This window comes from Meleagris gallopavo, chromosome 3 (genome assembly GCF_905368555.1).
Source record: "Meleagris gallopavo chromosome 3, MGAL_WU_HG_1.1, whole genome shotgun sequence".
NCBI lineage: Eukaryota > Metazoa > Chordata > Aves > Galliformes > Phasianidae > Meleagris > Meleagris gallopavo.
Genome location: NC_139406.1, coordinates 71,155,510 through 71,176,730, shown reverse-complemented (window position 1 = coordinate 71,176,730; position 21,221 = coordinate 71,155,510). Strand labels below are relative to the sequence as shown.

General features: G+C 40.5%; 1 protein-coding gene across 2 annotated transcripts in view; it reads right to left on the bottom strand.

The window, feature by feature from the left end:
• Window positions 1-6,861: 6,861 nt before the first annotated feature.
• Window positions 6,862-21,221, bottom strand: part of TMEM67 (transmembrane protein 67) — a 30,789-nt gene continuing 16,429 nt past the window's right edge. Inside the window, exons 17-28 of one of the 2 annotated variants that reach the window (XM_085221412.1) lie at window positions 20,733-20,831; window positions 20,276-20,362; window positions 19,544-19,643; window positions 19,303-19,442; window positions 16,378-16,518; window positions 15,451-15,531; window positions 14,256-14,372; window positions 12,724-12,840; window positions 12,537-12,641; window positions 12,086-12,188; window positions 9,806-9,948; window positions 6,862-9,393 (exon numbers count right to left, since the gene is read on the bottom strand). In XM_085221412.1, the coding sequence (XP_085077538.1) occupies window positions 9,313-9,393; window positions 9,806-9,948; window positions 12,086-12,188; window positions 12,537-12,641; window positions 12,724-12,840; window positions 14,256-14,372; window positions 15,451-15,531; window positions 16,378-16,518; window positions 19,303-19,442; window positions 19,544-19,643; window positions 20,276-20,362; window positions 20,733-20,831 (1,314 nt within the window). In that variant the 3' untranslated portion in view covers window positions 6,862-9,312. The remainder of the gene's footprint in view (window positions 9,394-9,805; window positions 9,949-12,085; window positions 12,189-12,536; window positions 12,642-12,723; window positions 12,841-14,255; window positions 14,373-15,450; window positions 15,532-16,377; window positions 16,519-19,302; window positions 19,443-19,543; window positions 19,644-20,275; window positions 20,363-20,732; window positions 20,832-21,221) is intronic. The other variant, XM_085221413.1, reaches the window with a different exon arrangement.

Sequence of the window (21,221 nt, the reverse complement as noted above, 5' to 3'; positions counted from 1 at the left end):
GTGTCTCATAACCCTACTGTAGGCACCAAGCCTCCATGGTGACAACGGGAAAACTTCTTTCTCCTGAAATCACTCATCTTTCCTCATGTTGTCTGCCATGCTCCACATCACTCGCTTCCTTTACTTTCTGCAGGGAAAATAAATATGTTTAATGCCTTTCTCAAACATATCCAGAGTTGGTGAGGCATCAGAAGGGCTCTGTCAGGGTGAGGAGGTGGGGGCAGTGGGTTTGTTACCTGCTGTGAAATGCCTTTAAACTGTACAGTATAACTGTTGCTTCCCTGATCTATTTTACACCTGCCCAATCTGATGCCTGGTTGTGCACTGAGTGATGGCAGGAAGGATCTACCCAGAGGAAAAGAGGGAGCCACAGCCACAGCCAGGTCTCTTATTCCACTGTATCTCTGGATCTCATACGGGCAGTTTCACTCCGGTACACATAAGAGAAGCAACACCTGTAATTATGACACCTTGGACATCGTCAGCCAGTAGCTCTTACAAACATCAAACACAGGAGAGAGAAGCACCTGGGTAAAAAGAATGAACATGTGCCCTCAATACAGCAAAGGTTGCGCTGAGGGAAGAGCACTGTGCCATAAGAAATCCCCGGGCAAAATGGCACTTCCTGCAATGAGTGAGGGGGAATGGAGAGTTACAAAGCCCAAATGCTCTCTTTGCCCAGCAGCAGAAGGATGGCAGAGTTTGGGCTTCAAACTGGGAGTTTAGATAAAGCCATAGGCACGTGTGTGAGACTTAAACAGAAAAACCTGGGCATTGGGTCTGTTACTTCATATATAGTGTTCCTTCCCTCAGGAATTTCCTATTGGTTTTTCTGGGTCCTCTTTGGTGTCCGGACTCCTTGCTCCCTGGAGGTGGGCATGGGAACCCTGATATCCTTGGTGCAGGATGGTATGGGACTCAGGATCAAGTGTAGGCTGGTGGTGGTTCTCCCTCCTTCCCATCTCCTGGGCTGGCTGCTTGCAGTGCCTGGCCCTTTAGGGTAGGCAGGGCTCCTGACTCTCTGAGCACCTTCTAATTTGTTTGTTGACAGTGATAAAAGCACATTTTTAGTTCTGTCAGCAGTGACAATGCAGCTGTAAACAAGCAGGCTGCTTTGCCTCCTGTGTTATCAGCAGAACTGCCAGCTAAGCACTAATTCCTGAGCCCTTTTGTGGCTGATGCTTGGCAGTGATATATGGAGCAGAGCAGCAAAACAAGTTGCCTACTTGCATTTTGCTGTGCTGGTGGTTAGAAAAATGTGACTTAAAGCACTGAAGTGATTATACTGCAAAAAGAGAGAGTGTATGTACATGCAGCTGGGTATGTGGCCTCAACATACCATTCCATGGATGTGTGTTTCTGATCAGAACGAGTCTAGGAGATCTGGGGGTTTGGTAATATCTAATTGTTTTGCATCAGTGCCTACTTTTTGAGTAAATCTGGTAAGATGCAGATGGCAGTAATAAGGAGCTGATGACAGTGGAGTGATTTGTGTGTTGCTGCATGTAACAGCAGATATGTGCAACGTATACATATAACAGTGCAATACAAGACCTTTAGCTCAGAGTATTATAGGCCTAACATTAAAAAATAACATTAGCTTGAGATTGTTCCAGGGAGATTGATTTTGGTTAACTTCAGGACCACGCTTTCTCCCCTGGAAGCACCAGCTCTGCCGCTTTGTTCCCTCACCCTCCTCTCTTGGCACCAAGAGAAGGGAAGCAGTGGCTGTGACTGCTGGCTTCACAGAAGGGCAGGGGAATGACACCAGAAAAGATCCCAGAGGAACAGCATGGAGCAGGCTGAATCAAATAAACATAAGCAAGTTTGTCACAACAAACAAAACTGAATGTTTAAGGTCATTTCCTGGCAGGGGGCGTTTAAGCAACAGTCCTTTTTTGACCTGACCTTTTGAAGTTTTTGGTATGCTTTTTCATCTGCTATTCTCTCTCAGAGAATGATCTTTCAGTTCTACCTCACTCTTCAGTATCAGACAGAGACAGTCACAGGCAGAAATGGGAGTCTTGCTCTTTGGTATCTTCCAAACTCGTCCCTCGACAGCCAGAAGTGACAGAGGATGGGTGGGACGGTCAGAAGACATCATAGCTCTACTCGCCTTGAAGCAGCCTGTGTGCCGTTAGCTCCGTGTGGGTGAAGCTGCCACCCTAATGCTCTCAGCCCTCAGCCCAGGTATTGCTGGAGAACAGCAGCAAGCCTCCTGCGTTCCCAGGCCGTTTTGCTCTCCTCCCAGCAGCAGCTGCAGGATGAGCTCTCAGCCGGAGCCGCCAGCCCAGCTGACAGCAGAGCCGCTTCACAATACGTTCGACCCAAAGGCGCTGTGTCTGCCAAAAATGCCTTCCTAGAGGCGGGTCGGCAGCTCGGGGGTGTGGCGGTGCTGCCGTGGCCACGGCTGGAGCAGCAACGAGGCAGGGGTGCCAGGAGCACCTACCCTCCTCTCGCACCCTTGCTCCATAGAAAGGGATCCTTTGTCCCACGCTTTTACACGCTCCCAAAGAAGCTGGCTGCCATAAAACCACCCCTGCCAGCGCCAGCCCCAGCGCTGGCTCAGCCAATTGAAGCGGCTTCCAAAATCACTTCTGTGAGCTGTGCCTCACTTAGACCTGCGTGCTTCAGAAGAGACAAGAGGGTGAATGGCGGCTGTGCTGGCACTGCTGGCCCAGCAGGTCCTTGTGTCGGCCACAAGCCCGGTGCTGCCAGGCAGGTTTGGGTTTGGAAAGGGCTTAGCAGAGAAAGATATATAAACTTTTTGAAGAAGTCAGCAGCCGGACAGCATTCTGAAGTGACTGCAAATGTCTTTGTTTGAGGCTGGGCTGGAGTGCAGCTTTCTTTCATTCTGCATCTGCAAACACAAAGGAAAATGACATCTCATTCACAGCATTGTTCGCAAGGGCCGCACATAACTTCTCTGCTCAGTAAATATTTGGGGAGCAAACCGTGTAAGAGCCCGTGCTATCAGGCAGCAATGGGAATTGGCCATGCTGTGCTGTCAGCATGGGCTTAGTGGTTTTTTTTTTTTTTTTTTTCCTGACCAAAGCACTTACAGGCAGCAGCAGCCAAAGCAAACAGGGTGATTTTGCTCTAAAATTGTAGCATCACAAGACTTTGGACCGGGAATGTGAGCTTTGGGACATTTTTACAATTGCTTACAACCTTCCTCTTAAGCAATGCTTTGGGGCACAGGGACAGCTGGGCCCTACTGGCTCTTGGGCCTTCGGCCAGAAACACACTGGGGCCTGGAGCAGTGGTTTTTGGGAAGGCAGTGAGGGGCAGCCTGGGCTGGTGTCCTGGGGCTGGACCTTGTCAGTGGCAAACTAACCCAGCTGGCTGTGTTGTTTATGTGCACGTAGTCCCTGCTGGCTCGCATTCTTTAATCAAAACAATGCTTTTTCCCAATAAATATGTTTCCTCTAGACCTGCTCCAGCACACTTGTCACGAATAGGATGTGGTCTCCTCAGCTGGTCCAGGGACAGGCAGCATCGTGCTTGTGTCCAGCTCTGTGAAGTTCTGCTGTTCACCAGGACTGTGGCCACACCACCCTCCCCTCAGCCCTGTGTTGTTCACCAGAGGATGGGAAAAAGGCTCCAGGATGGCCCGTCCCAGGGCTTCATCTTTGTGAGGGAACACAGAATGTACAGGGGCTTCCTGCAGCTTGTGAGGTTGCAGCCATGCTTGGCTCCAGCCCAGCAGCATTTCTCAGGTAAGGGTGCTGGCTGAGGCCTCATCCCAGCCGTGTGTTATTGCCAGGATTGATTTGTTATCTTTTTGGTATTTATTTGTGTATCCAATCTCCAGCCAAACAAGGTTAGGTAGAAAGCAGGGACTGAGGCACTGAAAGGCTCACAAAATAAAAGCCATTCCCCAGAGGGGATGAACTCCTCTCTGTTCTTCTAGAAATATTTAAGTGCCTCTACTACTTCATTATGTCTTTAATAGTGCCAGGCCTTCCAGTAAAGACAGCAGTGCCCTTAATGACAAACCCAGCAGTGGAGGGGATCAGGAGCTGAGAGCACTGCATTGCACAAAGTGAGACTCAGCCGCCTAAAGGCCCCTCCTGCCACACACCCCAGCACTGAATATTGTTATTTCCAAGAAATATCCTCCAAGCATCACTCTGCATTTATTCATGTAATCAGAAATAAGCCACTGGAGAGTAGTGCAAGCTCTAAACAGCAAGAGTGGTTCAGGAAGTTGTGGTTTCTTCACAGTATTGGGGGTGAGGAAGCAAAACTTCCAAGCAGGTAGCTATTTCATGAAGCAGATAACCACAGCATTGCTGTATGCTTCTACTGCTTCTGTGGTCAAACCAGATGGGCTCCAGCTCTTGGCTCAACCTTTCCACACCACCACCTTCATGTCAAATTGGAGATTTTGCCTTCCAACCAGAGCATTGCTGGGTCCTCTGCAAATCCACATACACAATGCCACATAAGAGAAATAACATGCAATCAGGTCAGCATTAGTCAGGAGTGAGGATTTCAGGTGTCTGCAAAACGTTCAGCCATATTCTCTTTTTTTTTTTTTTTTTTTCTGTGGGGGGGAGAGAGAGCTGTAACCATATGTACATGGAGAAATTTATCAGTTTTGTCTGCATCTGTATGGAGAGGGATACTGCCCTGATTCTCCATGTTAGGGATGCTGTTGGGGGAACTTCAGTGGGTTCTGCGCCAGGCTTGGGTATTTTGTGCCACAGTTCACCTCTACAGAGCAATCTCCCCATGGAAAATAGTTCCTGCACATTGTGTCATACATCTGCCCATGCTGTAATGTTTTCCAGTGTTTGTGAAGATAACAACTGCGTATAGGGCACAGATGAGCAGCTTTGGCCTTTCCAATGGTGAACCTCACGAGTGTCTGACGAGCATCCCCACCCCAGGGGGCAGAGACAGGAAGGGGCGAGGTCAGGCTCCCAGAGGCAGCGAGCTGTTTGCCAGGCCCAGAAAGCGGCACAGCTCTTCTTGCCCCAGGGATCAGACAGAACCTAAAGCCAATGTCTTCGTTCAGCGTTTGCAGGAAGAACTGGTAACTTACACTGTGAGTGATTAGAAGGGGTTTGTATCCTATTGGTTGAGAAGCAGGGTGAGAAGGTCACGGAGAAGATGACATTACAGGTTGTTGGCTTTTTCCATTTTGGTTCCTTCCATCCTTCATGAGCTCACCAGCTATTTCCTGTGAAAAAACAACCAACAACCTCACACTGTGGCTTTCTGCCACCCTGATGCAGAGCTCAAAACTGGGGCAACAGCAGTGAGCCACGAGAGGAACTGCTTTCCACAAGGCTCCCTGCAGAAATAGAGCCAAGCTGCTGCTTTCCTGAGCAAGCTGCCAACTTTTATCAAAGAGCCAAGGTCCTCAGGCATAAGTAGCAGCAGCTGGTGCAGGAGAGGCTGTATTAATTTAAATTAATTATTAATACCTGTTGTGGTTTAATCTGGCAGGTGGCTGGGCACCACACAGTTGTTCACTCACTCTCTCCCCTTCTCAGTGGGATGGGGAGAGAATTGGAAAAAAAAAAGAATTTGTGGGTTGAGATAAAAATGTTTACTAAGATAGAGAAAAGGATAAAAGTTATGACTTTATATATATATATATATATATATATAATGTATATATATATATGAATGTATATAACAAGTGATGCACAAGCAATTACTCACTACCCCTGACCATTGCCCAGCTTGCCCCATGAGTAAGAGGAGAGAACTGGAGGAAGCCAAACTGCTTCTTTCTAATGCAGTTTGCTTGGAGGTGTCTTAGCTTCATTCTTTTCCCTTTGTACATATGTGGAAGTCATGTCCTCCCGCTACTAAACTGATTTCTGATGCTGTATTTGGATTTTCATTCTTCCCCCTGTAGAACAACATGTAAAACACACCTTGCTATGTAACTCATTGCCGTACAGCCTGCTAAAATTCCCTTACAAAGACCTTTTCCCTACAGCATCTTCCTCACTTGCCCAGAAGCACAGACAGGTGGTAACTGCCCAGCCCAGCTGTGCTGCATGATGTGACATGAAGGGCTGGGCAGAGCTGTGTGTCTACTGATGATGTGGGGGTGAAGTATGAAGCTGCAGCAGGATCACATGTGAAGGCACTGGTTTGAGGTGCAGGACAGGGAAGAAGTGCTTTTAAAAGATGAACAGGCCCTGACGTGGGTTAGAGAAAAGCAGAGATGTAGGAGGAAGCCGTTGTTGAAGGAGACTACTCCCGAGGGGTTTGCTGATTAACTTCTTTCGCCATCCCAGCTTACTCAGGATTTTCTTAGGAATAGATTGCAATGTTACCCTCCCTAAGTCACTTGTTAGTCATACTTCACAAACAAACAGAAGAATGCAGAAATACTTTGATGGCATTGCCACTGTGCCTGTGCTGCAGCAACCGGACAGCCGGGGTGAGACGATGAGCTCTGTGCCAGCTGTACTTCTCAGCTCTTGAATGATTTATCTCAGTGGGCATAAAAGGCAAAGATACAACCACACCTATCACTGAAATGAATGCCGTAGTAAAATAAAAATCAATCATCCTCACTAGGAAATGAATTTTAATGATATTGAAATTACTGCAACTGTTCATGATGACATGTCTGTATATGTGAACTGTAATTATTTATGGAGTTCACTATTTTGGCAGCTAGCCCTACAGCTAGCCCCCCAATAAGCAACTCATTCATTCCATCAGTTGCAGTTACCCAAACCCATGTCCCTCTGCTGCCACACAACCCACAGTATCCCTTTCCTACACTTCTCCTTAGACAGCCACTTGTGCTGCAGAGCCAGCAGAAGCCCTTGCCCTGTTCTGAAAGCCCACGTGGTTATGGATGCGATAGAGTGTCATAGGCTTGGGTCCAGTCCTTGGAAATTCCTTTAATTAAAACATTTATAAAGTTAAAAAACATTCAATACATAAATGACATCCTGCAGCTGCATACTAATTTAAAAAAGTAGAAAACAAAATTGGAAATACAATGATGAGCTATTTCGTGAACCCATAGGAGATCAGAGGGCAGCCAACCCAGTTCAAGCGCTCACTACACAGCAAGAATGAAGAAAAGCTGCTATGAATTCCTGGAGCTTTTGTCTCCTGTAATTATTTCCTAGATCACATACAGCAGCAGTGTTAGTTACACTAGCATCTTAGATAAATGGCCTGGAAAGATAAAACACGCAGTAGTGTGTGCATTGAGGAGAAAAAGGAGGACAAGTGACTGAACTGTTATGACAGGACAAGTCCACATTAATTTATTACTTATCTGTAACAAGAGTTGCCTTTAGCAGTAGGTCCTTCAAACTGCAAGGCCATTAAAGCTTTCACATGCCCTTCTGAGCAGTGGGTAGTTAAAGGCATATCTAAGGAAAAGTGAAAGCACAATTTTTGCATAGAAAGGAACCAGCTGAGCAAAAGCACTGAAAATTGGGTATAGAGTGAGAACTGACATGAAGCTGTACCTTCCCTTGTGCTGTTAGCAGACTAACTAAATTAGTTACAGGGCTACAGATGGCACAATCACACCTTCAGTTTATTTGCAGACACTCCCTACTTTACCAGAGTCTGATTCCTACACTTAGTCTGACTGAAGTCAGTCATAAATCAGAACATTCTGGAAGACACATGTTTGGAGTTTGGTTCCATTCCCTGAAATAACTTTGTGACTACGAACACGTCATCAGAATCTGCACAGAGAAAAAGCTGCTGTTATCACTGAGAGTGATGCACAGTTACATTGCTGGAAAGTGACAGGAAGACCTCCATCAGAATCAGCTGTAGTCTACTTCCTCACCTACACATCACAGCCACTTTCTACATCTTTCAGTCACGTTGACCCTCTGGTACATCACCATTTCAGTATGACCTGCAAGATCTGGAACCTGTATTAGATGTAATTATTAAGCAAAAGCATTAGAGCATCTGTGACCCTGAGATTTAAGTCTGTATCCCTGAAAGTTTAAAACTGAGATATGATGTGGTATCAACACAACACCCTCCTTCCTCTTCATGAAGCGAAGAAACAAGTGAAAAACAGTACAGTGCTGCTTCAGCTCAGATAAGTGTGTCTGCATTCCAGACCTGCAGGGTGCAAACACATCCTTCATCTGTGATTGGAGCAAACACACTATCCTTGGTTTACATTTTTCTAGTGTTTCTGCTGGTGAAAGTCTCTCGTTGTTATTCAAAGATAAGTAACAGTTTTAAAAACCAGTGAACTTTACAAAAGTATGGAAACTTCTCAGAGATAGAAATGGGAGGGAGACACCGCACCTCAAGGTGTTTCAAAGGCCATTCGTGATCTCCCTTAACACTCACTACATGGCACTAGAGTAATTATTACCTTCTCTACATTCCAAAATAACAATGAAAGTAAAATGATATCAAAGCCCAAAAATCAGACAGCCAGAAGCACACAGTCATATGTAGGCACTTGTGAAAATGCTTCAAAAAGACAGGAATAATGCTTCTTTTTCACTTGTGTGGAAACTGCATAGAATTACTGCTCTGTTTTCCTGGGCGTCTCACATCAGGTGAGAGAAGATCAGGACTGAATCCAAAGTACCTATAAACATCTCTCTGCAATTATGATTAGACTGCTGTCCTGCATCACTGGAATGCTACTGTATCTCAAACACAGGGAAACTTTGACACATATAGTCTACAGCCGAGAAAAACAATAACTGCTAAACTTGAAGAGAACAGATAGAATCGTACACTAATAAGACAATGAAGAAAAGTTAAAAATTCAAGTAGGAAACACAGTGAGTAAGTGATTTTAAATAGTCCTCTTGAAATATTAATTCAATTCAGAACAAATTCTGGACCGAACAAAACTGAAGTATGGTTGCTAAACATTATGTCTCAAAACAAATTAGAAGAAAGGAGGAAAGAAAGAAAAAAAAAGGAGGCAAGAAAAAATTTAAGGGATTTTCAGAAAATCTAACAGTTGACATCCAAACTGTCAACCGCAATGCTCAAATTACTGCCTCAGTCAGCTCTCCATGTCTTAGGAAAAGCCATTTTTTTTTTTTTTAAATCTTACTCTAATAATAACAAAATTATGTTTATTCTAGTCTTATTTCCATGTACCTTTTCTTTTAAAGGCCTACAGTTTAGTGTTCACAACTTCAAAAGCATCTGTAAATATACCAAAAATAAGAATGAATACCAGACAGTATCAAAATGATGCATTTCAAAACCATCTCATTATTACTGAAAAGTTCACTGCAGTTAATCTGTAGGTCTGAGATGCTTTGGTCCTGGACACAATCTCCTCCATTAAGTGCTCAAGGTCTGCAGTCTTCTTAATTAAATGAGAAATCTTTCATCCACCAAAGTTTTAGACGTCAAATTCTTCTGTCCAACTGTATTACGAATGAACCTAAAAATCTAACAACAAAAACAATACGTTAAAGAGCAAGTAACTAAACCAGCATGCTTCAATACCTAGCGCAGAATAACTCCCTACTATCTTTAAATCCTAAAGGAGAGAATCAAGTGTTAAATTGCCTTTACTGATTTTGAAACTTAAATCCTAAAGGAGAGAATCAAGTGTTAAATTGCCTTTACTGATTTTGAAACTTTTCCAGTATCTTTCCATCTTGAAATATGGTTAAATTAATTGCAATTAACTTTAACTGTTTTTTCGTGTTTTCCAGTGAAAGCTGTTTGTCATTCTCTTTGTTTGTGACACGCATACGAATACACTTGGACTATTTAACACCACATACTGTGTCCAGGGTTTCATTATTGAACTATTTAAGCTCTCATCCTACCCCATATTATTTAAATAGAAGTTTACCTCCTGTTGTAAATACGTTAGAATAGCCGCTAAAACAAAACTTTGGGTAGCCAGATCCACAACAGAGAAAAACAGGATATCAAAGATGAGCAGCGTCGTCTCATTGCCGTAATACAGAACTTCACTGAAAGAGTGTCCTTCATCTACAGGAAGACAATGGTTTTTGAAGGATTTTTACTTCATTCACTCCAGAAATCTCAATTAAGTCACTTAAAAAAAATGATGATCAGAGGGCTGGAGCACCTCTCCTCTCCTATGAGGAAAGGTTGAGGGAACTGGGCTTGTTTAGCTTGGAGAAGAGAAGGCTCTGGGGACACCTCATTGTGGCCTTCCAGTACTTGAAGGGAGTGTGTAAACAGGAGGGGGAACGGCTGATTACAAGGGTTAACAGTGATAGGACAAGGGGGAATGGTTTTAAACTGAGACAGGGGAGGTTTAGGTTAGATTTTAGGAGGAAGTTTTCCACACAGAGGGTGGTGACACTCTGGAACAGGTTGCCCAAGGAGGCTGTGGATGCCCCATCCCTGGAGGCATTCAAGGCCAGGCTGGATGTGGCTCTGGGCAGCCTGGTCTGGTGGTTGGTGACCCTGCACATAGCAGGGGGTTGAAATTAAATGATCATTGTGGACAATTTCAACCCAGGCCATTCTACGGTTCTATGAAAAATGGCTGCCTTGAATATGAAACAGACAAAACTTCCTTGTCAGTGAGATTTTTAGCAAGTGCTAACTCTGGCCCCAGGTCAAAAAAATAACGAAACGTGCTTAAACCTTACCTAAAAGGAGCTTCAGAGCTTAAAAATTATCTTCGTTCACTTAGCAATTGATTTCCCCAGAAATGGGTATTTTAAGCTTAAAACCATTTTCCGTAGCCAAATTAGATTACTTATTCATCCCTTCGTTTTATAACCAGTGCCTCTCTTAAAAGAGAACTTTTAGCAAGTACAGAAAATGCTCCTCTCTCTTTCTGCTTTCTTATTAAAATGTGTAATGAAAGTATGGTGTTGCCAATAAAACTTTCATTAAACATTGCTTATATTCTGCTTTTATGAAATCCTGATTTGTATCTAAACTTCTGGAGACTGCTGCAGTGTAACCCATCAAGCAAAACATTCATTTCAGTGCTTACATGATCTTTGAAACAATGGCAGTCAAAAGACTGAACATTGTGTGGTTTAGAGACATCTCATTGTGCTTCTGCATTTAACTCAAACGTGATATTCGTGACAGTACTGATGGCTGAGCAAACCTGAGGACTAGAATAGGGTTTAGGAACAACTGTATGGTGGGGACTGGAAGCCAGAGGCTGCTGAGAATTAATACTGGTTATCTTGTAGCATTCACTACTTCTATGTAACAGGGAAGGAGAGCCCAGTCCTTTGACGAATTATGTGCAGCTCAGACATCCAGACTGAGCAAAACCATCAGGCTACAGCCATGGTTCCTATCTGGTTAGAAAGCATGTGCTATATTCCTGATTATAGAGCAAGGTTTGTGATTCAAATGAGGGGTTCAATTTTGCAGCCTTGGTGTCAGAGAGGAGACAGCAGAAAAAGTTCTGCTCCGCTCCATAATCTAACCTGGGGATTGGTATTATATAAGGATGCATATTTAGGTGTAATGGTCATTCTGTTGATATCAATGGATTGGATTATGGTTCTGATAAGGTTTGAAGTTTCTGAACAGTGAGACTGGAGAGTCAAGTATTTAAGGGGCTCAAAATGAGCCCCCATCATTGGTTGCTCGTGGATACTTAGTTTTCACTGAAATTATGCCCATATTTATAGTTAGGGATAGAATAAGGGTCTGAACTAAGTGCAATGGAGTCTCCAAAAATGTGTGGTATAATATAATCAATTATTTCACTAAAACATCCTCACTGTGATCAATATCCCCTTTAGAGAAATTGTCTTTCTGCTCTTAGTTTTTTCACAGGAAATTTAGTTCTCTACAAAAGCGTAGTGCTGAACTATTTAAATACCAAGCATCTCCTTTCCATTTAAAAAGTGGATATCAAGGCAACACTTCATAAAAAACTGCACATCTCTACACTGTATCCTTTCAAGATGCCTACAGGAAAAAACACCACATTGCAATTAAGTGACAAATAGTAAGTAGGATTTCTCTAACCTCGAGAAGACCTCTTAGATACTTCCCTCACAATCATTTTAAGGCCTCTCTTGCTGTAAAGCCCAGTTTAGGCTGGAAATCCTGGAAGTAAATTTACACTGAAACATGTGTACTTCTAAAAGTACAAATCCCACGTCACACATCCTTTTACCATTGTAGAAAATACTTTTGTCGATTGGTTCCATGAACTCCATGCCTAGAATCCGCTCAAGCAGCAACTTATCTTTGACAATATAATCCATTTCTTTATGAACCTGTAAGAAAAGCAAAGGTGCAACTTCTGTTTTATGATCTCCAAGGAAAAGTAGTTTTTCCAAAGTGGAGTACAGCCACTTAGACCCCTATGAATGAAGAAAGGATTGGTCCATTCCAAGATAAAAAATAAACACATAACAAGAAAGGATTTGTCTTCTTGAAGAGCGGGCTGCATTGTTGCACAGTACTCCGATTTTTTATTTGAATGAAGCACTGTTTCAGTTCCTATGAAATCTTGAACAACGAGTCCTTATGGACATATGCTTAAACAGAAACTACAGGCATGCAGATTTACAATTTTTAGTCTCTTGTGATTTTCTTTAATATATTAATATCAATATACATACGTGATCAATAAAAGAACTGAGGAATTTGTTCATGGTGTTGTATGCCCTTGTGCTCTGTTCAAAAGTATTTGCAGATGAGTCCAAAAACCTAGCAGGACCACGTCTCTGAAATACAACATGGCCGTGGCTTTAGTGGAAGAAATACATATTTTAAATAATATTAACAGAATAAAAATGTCTCACTTACTCTTGTCAGGGTTTCATGAATCCTGTCATACTGCAGTCTCATTTTTCTTGAAATGGAAATCTGAAATGTCTGGCCATCTGTGTTTGGTAGCAAACCTCTCTGACTACATAGGTTTTCCTACAAATTAAAATAACTCTAAGTTAACATTATTCTTGTCATACACAAGCAAAAAAAAAAAAAAAAAAAGTTAAAGGCTTTTCATTTATTCTCTTTTATGTAGAATCATAGAACAGCTCAGGTTGGAAAAGACCTTAAACATCATCGAGTCCAACCACAACCTGACCATACTACCCTAACTCTAACATCCCTCTGCTGAATCTTGTCCCTGAGCACCACATCCAAACAGTTTTAAAACACATCCAGGGATGGTGACTTAACCACCTCCCTGGGGAGCCTATTCCAGTGCTTAACAACCCTTTCTGTAAAGAAGTTTGTCTTGATGTCCTGATATGTACACATACAGAACTTGATATCTCTAAATCTTTGAATTCACTGCACTCTCGATGCTATTACAGCAAGATTTTTTTTAGGACATGAAATCCTGACCCCTGCTGTCACAAAGTCATATTCATCTTTTTACCCGTGTTCTATTCATTACCTTCTAAAATATCTTTTAAGGTTCATTCCAAAGCATTCTGTTTTGCATTTATCATTTATTCTCTATTTTTCTTGCTTTTTCTTATGCCTTGGACTCCTGACTTCTCCATACCTTTCTCAGGTCATACTTCATAGATCTCAGAAAACCCAAGAACACTAAAAATTCATTAATTACACTGGGAAAAAAAAATCCTTGCTTCTCCCAGTATTATGCTAAAGAAAGCAATTAGGAAAAAAACACACAGGGAGCCACAAAAATAATATTTAAAGGATTCCTCTATGTTTCCATATTTGAATGTTAATTTTCATGTTTAGATTTTTTTCTTGTCAGTTAGCATTAAAACAGACACATCCTTTGCCAAAGGTACTTTCTTTCTACTTATCCATACAACAGTGCAAAACGTCATGGAATTCTGTGCATTGTGCTCCAATCATATTTGATATTTTACATTTGTTGCAAAGATACAACTAACGAGAAACTTGAAACAATAATTACTAAGTTTATTAAAATGAATGTCTGCAAAGGGTAGCGGATGTCAGCAGAGAAGGAAGAGATGGAACAAAATAATTTATTAGAAGAGTAGCTGATCCTCTTTTTTACATATATATTTTTTCAATATAAAAAAAGATGATAAATAAATGCATGGAAAAAAAAATAACCTTGTTAGAAAAACAGGAATATTACATGTAAGAAATCTGAAAAACAGAAAGAGAAGAGAAAGAGAAGAAGAAAGGTGAAGAGCTAGTTTAAAAAAAAAAAAGTTAAGTCACTTATTTGCAAATAAACAGCTGGTATCTTTTAAGTACCTTAACTCAGTGCAACGTAGCACAGAAGACTAGATCTGTAACTGAAAGCTTTTAAAATATACATATACCTATTAATTAATTAAAGAAAATAATTAGAGTAGGCGTAAAACTTCCCTACGTCTACTTACTGCTTCTCTCTTTAGGTTCATATTCATTTCCTCCATATTGGTGTCTGCATGTCCATGCACTGAACGGCCATGGATGTAATAACCAAAGCAGCTGTGTGACAAGAGGAACACTGAAATCTAAAAGAAGTGCAGGAAGAGAAGAATACTTTCATTAGATATGACCATTTTTTCCACAGTGTAAATCAGCAGATTTAGAATGCAAAGTAGGTACGTATCAAAATACGTATGGCAGGAAAACATTCAGTAACATCTTTAATTATTCATTTGTGCTTAAGCTGGGACGCAGAACAGCTTCAAGTTTAGTTTATGAATGGCAAGGATCACAGAGTCAAGAACTTGAAACATTTAATTCCACAGAACAAAAAAACGAAAAATCGAAATCAAAGGTATCAATTGGCCTTCATTCTGATCCTGTGATACGTAACACCTACGCATGATTTCACTTGAGTTTCTAGGAGACTGTATGCAACAGACTGTATGAAATAAGGCTTATGTATCACAAAATGAATTCTCTATGCGACCCGTGCACTACATGGTATTTTCATGGGAAAGGAAAAAACAAGGCTGACAAAAGGAGTTAGTACCTTTATTTTTTTAGAATTTTTGGCCAAATGACTGAATTTTGTGTGTTCTCACTCAGTCTTCTTGTAATACTTCAAGTCTCATATTTAAACTACTGGAAGTAGTTCAGACATACATGAATGTATTTGAAAAAGATGACAGCTATTTCAGGCAGGACAGTCATCAACATTTGAGGAAGAACCAGAAGATAAGAATGGAAATGGAACATAAACATAAAATCGAAACCAATATGGTTCTGTCTAGAAGAAAAAAGTACTAAAAGGCAAAACTAGTAGAAAAAAAATGACAAAAAATGACTGCATGTTGAATTTCTGTCACCATTTTCTACTCTTGAATTCCATAAGAGCACTATAACTGATATGCTTTCAAATAACAATGTAAAAATCATGTCTAGAAGTACATACTGATATAGATGATTCCAGAATCCTTTTCAAATTAAAACTTAAGTAAAATCATCTTGTAGGTTACACCGATAAATTGAGGAATAAATCACCCCCTTTGGTTGATCTCTGAACAAATTACGTGAATAAATATTACTTAGCGTTCTTATAACGATCCTACATGTTATTCTAGTGAAAATGTCCCCGTACAAATGAGACAAAGAAATACTTACGTTGCTCACACAACACAAATCGACAAATCGGCTTAACTTATCTTCAACAAATCTTTCATAAAACACAGCAAAAAATATAATCTGAAATAAATCAACCATATTTTATTTTATTATTCCGCAGATTTTACTTTATTTTCAGAATTGTAATTAACTTCAAAGTTCAGCGTCCACAAATTACGACTTCTGCAGTGGTTATCATTGCATCAAGCTCTCTGAAATAGGATTGACATCCTTCCTCTCCAAAGTAAGGATGTAGCAATAACTTGCTTTTCATTTCAGTCTTGGTAGATGCTCTAAATTTGTTTACAACATAAAAAAGGAACTGAGTAAATTCTTCCCTTTGACAGAATTAAAATTGCAACAAAGAAAAATCTCTCACAGTCAGGCAGGTTCATTTTTTTATTCTAATCTTGTAACCACACTCAACAAGCTGAAAGTCCAGATGAAAAAAGCAAAAAAAAAAAAAACCAACCACAAACTCCAATACTTCTGATATTTGAAGGGAGCATATAAACAGGAGGGGGAATGGCTGTTTATGAGGGTGGATAGTGATAGGACAAGGGGGAATGGCTTTAAACTGAGACAGGGGAGGTTTAGGTTAGATTTTAGGAGGAAGTTTTTCACTCAGAGGGTGGTGACACACTGCAACAGGTTGCCCAAGGAGGTTGTGGATGCCCCATTCCTGGAGGCATTCAAGGCCAGGCTGGATGTGGCTCTGGGCAGCCTGGTCTGCTGGTTGGCGACCCTGCACATAGCAGGGGGTTGAAACCAGATGATCATTGTGGTCCTTTTCAACCCAGGCCATTCTATGGTTCTGTGATACCCAGTACTATAGTAATGTTATTATCACTAGCATGGCATAGGGATTTATTTTACTTTCCAAGAACCAGCACAAAAACCTGATCATTCTGTATGTGCCTAACATACCTGCAGGAAGGCAATGGCTAACCACAGTGCAGCAGACACACCGAATCTTAAAATGCGGCTCCATGGTGCTATGTAACTCTCACTGCTTCTTGTAAGACTGGAAGAAGAATCCATTAAAGCCAGGTTTGAAAATCCCAGCACCTGAAGAGATAAAAGATAATATAAAAAATGTGAGGTAACAAATAGCTCTAGTTATGGCTCTGTCATTTTCCTCAAAGCAGGAAATAAGAAAAGAGCTGGGAATAGCAGCATGTTCATTATGATATAGCCCAGTCGTGGGATCCAGTATTATTACTGAGAAACAATTAAAAACATGATCTGTGCACAGATGTATATATTTATATTATCATATATATATTTACTAATATAAATAAACATACACAGCTAAATCTCATGACAAATCAAGACTAATTTTTCCTCAAAAAGTCTAAAAAGAGTCTACTGCTCAACTATAGAGAGATCTTATTTCTGCCAAATTCTAGCTTTCTAGTCACAGAATCACAAGGTTGGAAAGGAAATCCAAGATCATCCAGTCCAACCGCCCTCCCACTACCACTGCTACCACAAGCACTAAACCATATCTCACAGCTCCTCATCCAGGCGCCTCCTGAACACTTCCAGGGACGGTGACTCCACCACCTCCCTGTTCAGGCCATTCCAGTGCCTGACCACTCTCTGAGAGAAAAAGTTTTTCCTCATGTCTAACCTAAACCTCCTCTGGTACAACTTATGGCCATTTCTTTGGGTCCTGTTTGTTGCCTGGGAGAAGAGGCCAAACCCCTCCTCATCACAACCTCCCTTCAGGAAGTTGTAGAGCGTAGTCCTACATATTCAAGAGATTACAAATTTTTGTTTTTCAAATATAAGAATCTGAGATGTTTTTTTGAACAGAAATATATTTTCCTTCACTGTCCCATACAGCTGAATCTAGTTTAAATAAACAATCTAAACAAAGTTTCTGAATCAAAATAATGAGAGAAAAACTTGGTACTGAAACACTTACGTGATGAAAATTTGTGAAAATCATTCAGAAGTAAAACTACAATGGAAACACATTTGTGGTGGGATAATCCCCACCACAGCAGGAAGGGGCAGAGAACAGGACGATCAAAAGCAATACAACTTGTGGGTCAAGATGGAGATAACTTAATAAGCAATGAAAAGGGAACAGCAACAACATCCCAAACAACTAAAACAACTGATAAAAAAGCAGTCACCAAATAGCTCCTACAAGTAGAATAACGCCCAGGAATAGTTACCTAGTCAGAAAAACCTATCCCCTTCAGGGCTGGTTTGTTGTGCATGATGCTTTCTGGTCCCTTCGGGCATTTTGGGTCAGCTATTGAGGTTCTGTCTTTTCCTAGTTTCCTGGGAAGTTGTGTCCCTTTCCCTGCTTGCTAGGGGGCCACGAGAGAGAAACTGTGCAAACACTCCCGAGCAACAGCTGAAACACCTTTATGTTATCAACACTGTTGCAGCCACAGATCCAAAATACAGCTCTATATGGATTGCTGGGAGAAAATTCAACTCCATCCAAGTCATACCCCATGCAATACTCAAAACCTTAGTGACACTGCCAACATTACCTTCAGTACCTATAGAGTCACCATTGCAATGGTGACCAGTGCCAGCCAGAGGCTGCTTGGTGCCAGATACAAGACTTAGGACAAAGGAGACTCCTCTAGCACTTTCCAACTTCCTCCAACCAATACTTTGCCAGGCTTCTATACTAATACCACACAGCCTGTAATTGTGATGAAGGAGAACTGAACAGTAACTTTACCAAAACTGTAACTGCAGAAGCCAGCTTTTGACCATACAGTTTTCTCCTGATAGCTCTATCTATCCAGTGCGTTTTCCTTTTGGAGAAACTACATTTCAAACTCCAGAACAGCAATGAAAGACCTTAAAATTACTGGAGGTTTTCACAAACACCAATTTTAGTCTATTCAGGTATCTTTCACGACTTCCTCCACTATCAGTGTCAAGAAAGGGACTCTTCCAGAGCATATTCATAGAAGGAATTATCAAGTAAAATGTAAAAAAAGAAAATAAATAATTAAAAAAAAATAGTCTTTCCCTACTAGTAATAACAGGAACCTAAGAAGGTTCAACAGAGGAGGCTAGTTAAGTTTTGGGAATACTTGCTCTCTTTCCTCTTACTCCTTCCTTGTATCATGGCACTGAAGTTGGTCTGGCCAATATTTACCAAAGGTACTGAAACAGTTCATGAAGAATTAATTTGTTAACTGTCTTTAATTTAAAGGAAAAATAGAACAATAAAAAATATATTAAAATGAATTAAAATATTTAAAAATATGTCAGAGAACCTCACATAAACAGCTATACACCTTAAGAGTACTTGCCAAAATAGTAGTTACCAAACCGCACTGAAGAAATGATTTTGAAAAGCTAACGCACAATTTCTCACATATCCCTAAGTTGTAACTGAAGCTGAAACACTGCCTTATGTTATGACATCAGGAACAGAATTGGCACATTTCATTTCCTGCTTTATAAAAGGTCGCCAAATAGCAAATTAGCAGGGAGGAAACTCCAGTTGAGACAAATATAAAACCAGACATAAACCTGTAGACTGTGGCAGCAGGGAACAAGTAAGCAAATAAAGAACTGAGCGCACACACAAACGTATCAGCCTCCTAGCTGCTTAGGGTAACTCATCAGCTTAAGAACAAATAAAACTAATGGAGCTTTCTGGGGGTTTGTTTTTTCTTCCTTAGCAAAACAGCACAGTGATGTGTACACCTGTACATAAGTATAAAAGAAGGTAGCAAAACAGTAATTCACAAAACAACGTGCATGCAAGTGGTCTTGAAAGGCATTTGCAGAGTCTGCAGGAATTAAAATACAGACTGTTACATTTTGGATGTGAATAATAAAAAATAACAACTCTAGCAGTAATACCTCCAGAAAAAAAAGAACTGCGAGCACTTGAAAGAGAGGGTTTATCTTCCTCACTGTCTGAATTTCATTCCACTCATTGGCTATAAAATATGTTCTCCATATGCTCACTGGTGCAGCAGCACTTTTTACATCGCCTTCACCTAAAAAGAATACACACATTAAATCTCTGAAATTGAATATTTTGGATCAATATCAAAATTTAACCAAAGTTCTGTATATTAACAAGTACAGCTGGAGTTACCTTCAACTGCTTTAACAACTCTGCCCTTAGGTCTTTCCCAGTCGATAAAGAAAATATCTACAGTAAGTTGTGAAACCAATAATTGCAAGAACTGCAGAGCCTGTAAAAAAAATAAAAAGAAAAGAAAATGAGAGAAATGGAACTCATAAAAAGTAATACACTTTGCTACACTTGAGGCTGCAATTTGGTTACTAAGTTTTGATATGTAAATATAATTACATGCTTGGAAGAACAGTAAGTCATGTGATGATGGCCAGAGTTATGAACAGAATCCAGCAAAATAATAAATTCCAAGAAATCAGCCCAGCATTTTCCACAACATATTAACCAGTGGTATGAACTCTGATTCAATATGCTTCCATGGAGACAGAATACTGACCTCTCAATTCTACATGAATGTTTGAAGATAATTATTTTAATCTGAGTTATGCTCATTTTTAATCAGGAACTGACTGCAGTTTCCTGCGTTAAAAGAAAGCATTGGCTTTCTTGATATGTTGTTAATTTATTTGGGTTTCCTTAACTTTTATCCTTGAAAGAGTAAATTTCCCTAGAGTCCTTAGACGTTTGTTTTCCCACTAAGGCTCCACAAAATAAGTTTCTATGGAAAAATAACATAATTCTTAGAATAACTGTTCACCTCTACACACAAATAAAATGCACTGCTCAAGCCTACTGAAAAAACAGATGCGTATGTTAAAGTGTCTTTAATATAAGAGGAAAAATATTTACCTTTAAACTAAAAGCACATGCTACGTATGTAACAAAAGCTTTCTCTTGAGATGGGAGTGGTAAAAGGACAGAGACGAACTGCTGAGCCTGTAATTAAGAACCAACATTGAAACAGTGCAGAAGGCAAACGTAACAATATATGAAGGGCTCAGGACTGAATACCTTTTGCAAAAAAAGATCAATATTTAACATGCAATGGATTCAAATTTATAAAATACTTTAGCTGACTCTTAAGCAGACTGTAAGCACAAAGGAACCTAAGGAAAAGAAACAGGTGATCACAAGAATTTAAGCACACAGAATAGAATATCATATATGAACTTGCCTCAATGGTCTGATCAGAAAGGCAAAAAAAAAAAAAAAAAAAGAAAAATGAATTTTTGTGTAAAAATGATAATATAAAATAATGCCATATTAATAGTTATTCATATAACACCAAAATCTGGGAAACACTTACTTTGAAGAACACGAGCCAATAAATCCCTGTGCCCACTGTGATGACAAAGAAAACGTTGGCAAGGTCTCCAGCATAAAAGAGTAAGAACTTGAAAACTGTCTGCAATTATAAAAGCACACTGTACAGGTTTGCAAAAATAGTTAAACCACGTATGTGTATGTTTGTATAAGATGTTAAGCAGCTCTCATTTCAGGAACCTCTTACTAGTGAGAAGTAGCCCCAGATATCATTTCTGTACTGCAGCCATAATATAATAACATAAAGAATGACTTTGAAAACAAAGGCCATTCAACTGATCAGAATAGCTCTACTGATAAATACTTTTTTTTTCCTCCAAGCAAAGCTATTTCCTGAATGACAACATCAGAATGCAAAGAATGCAAAAAGCCTACTTCCTCAAGTGATCCTAACTCCAAGTCATAGTTCTGTGCAGGTAGGCTAGAAATTATTTCAGTTACCATAGGAAACAGAATAGTTATATCACAGGGA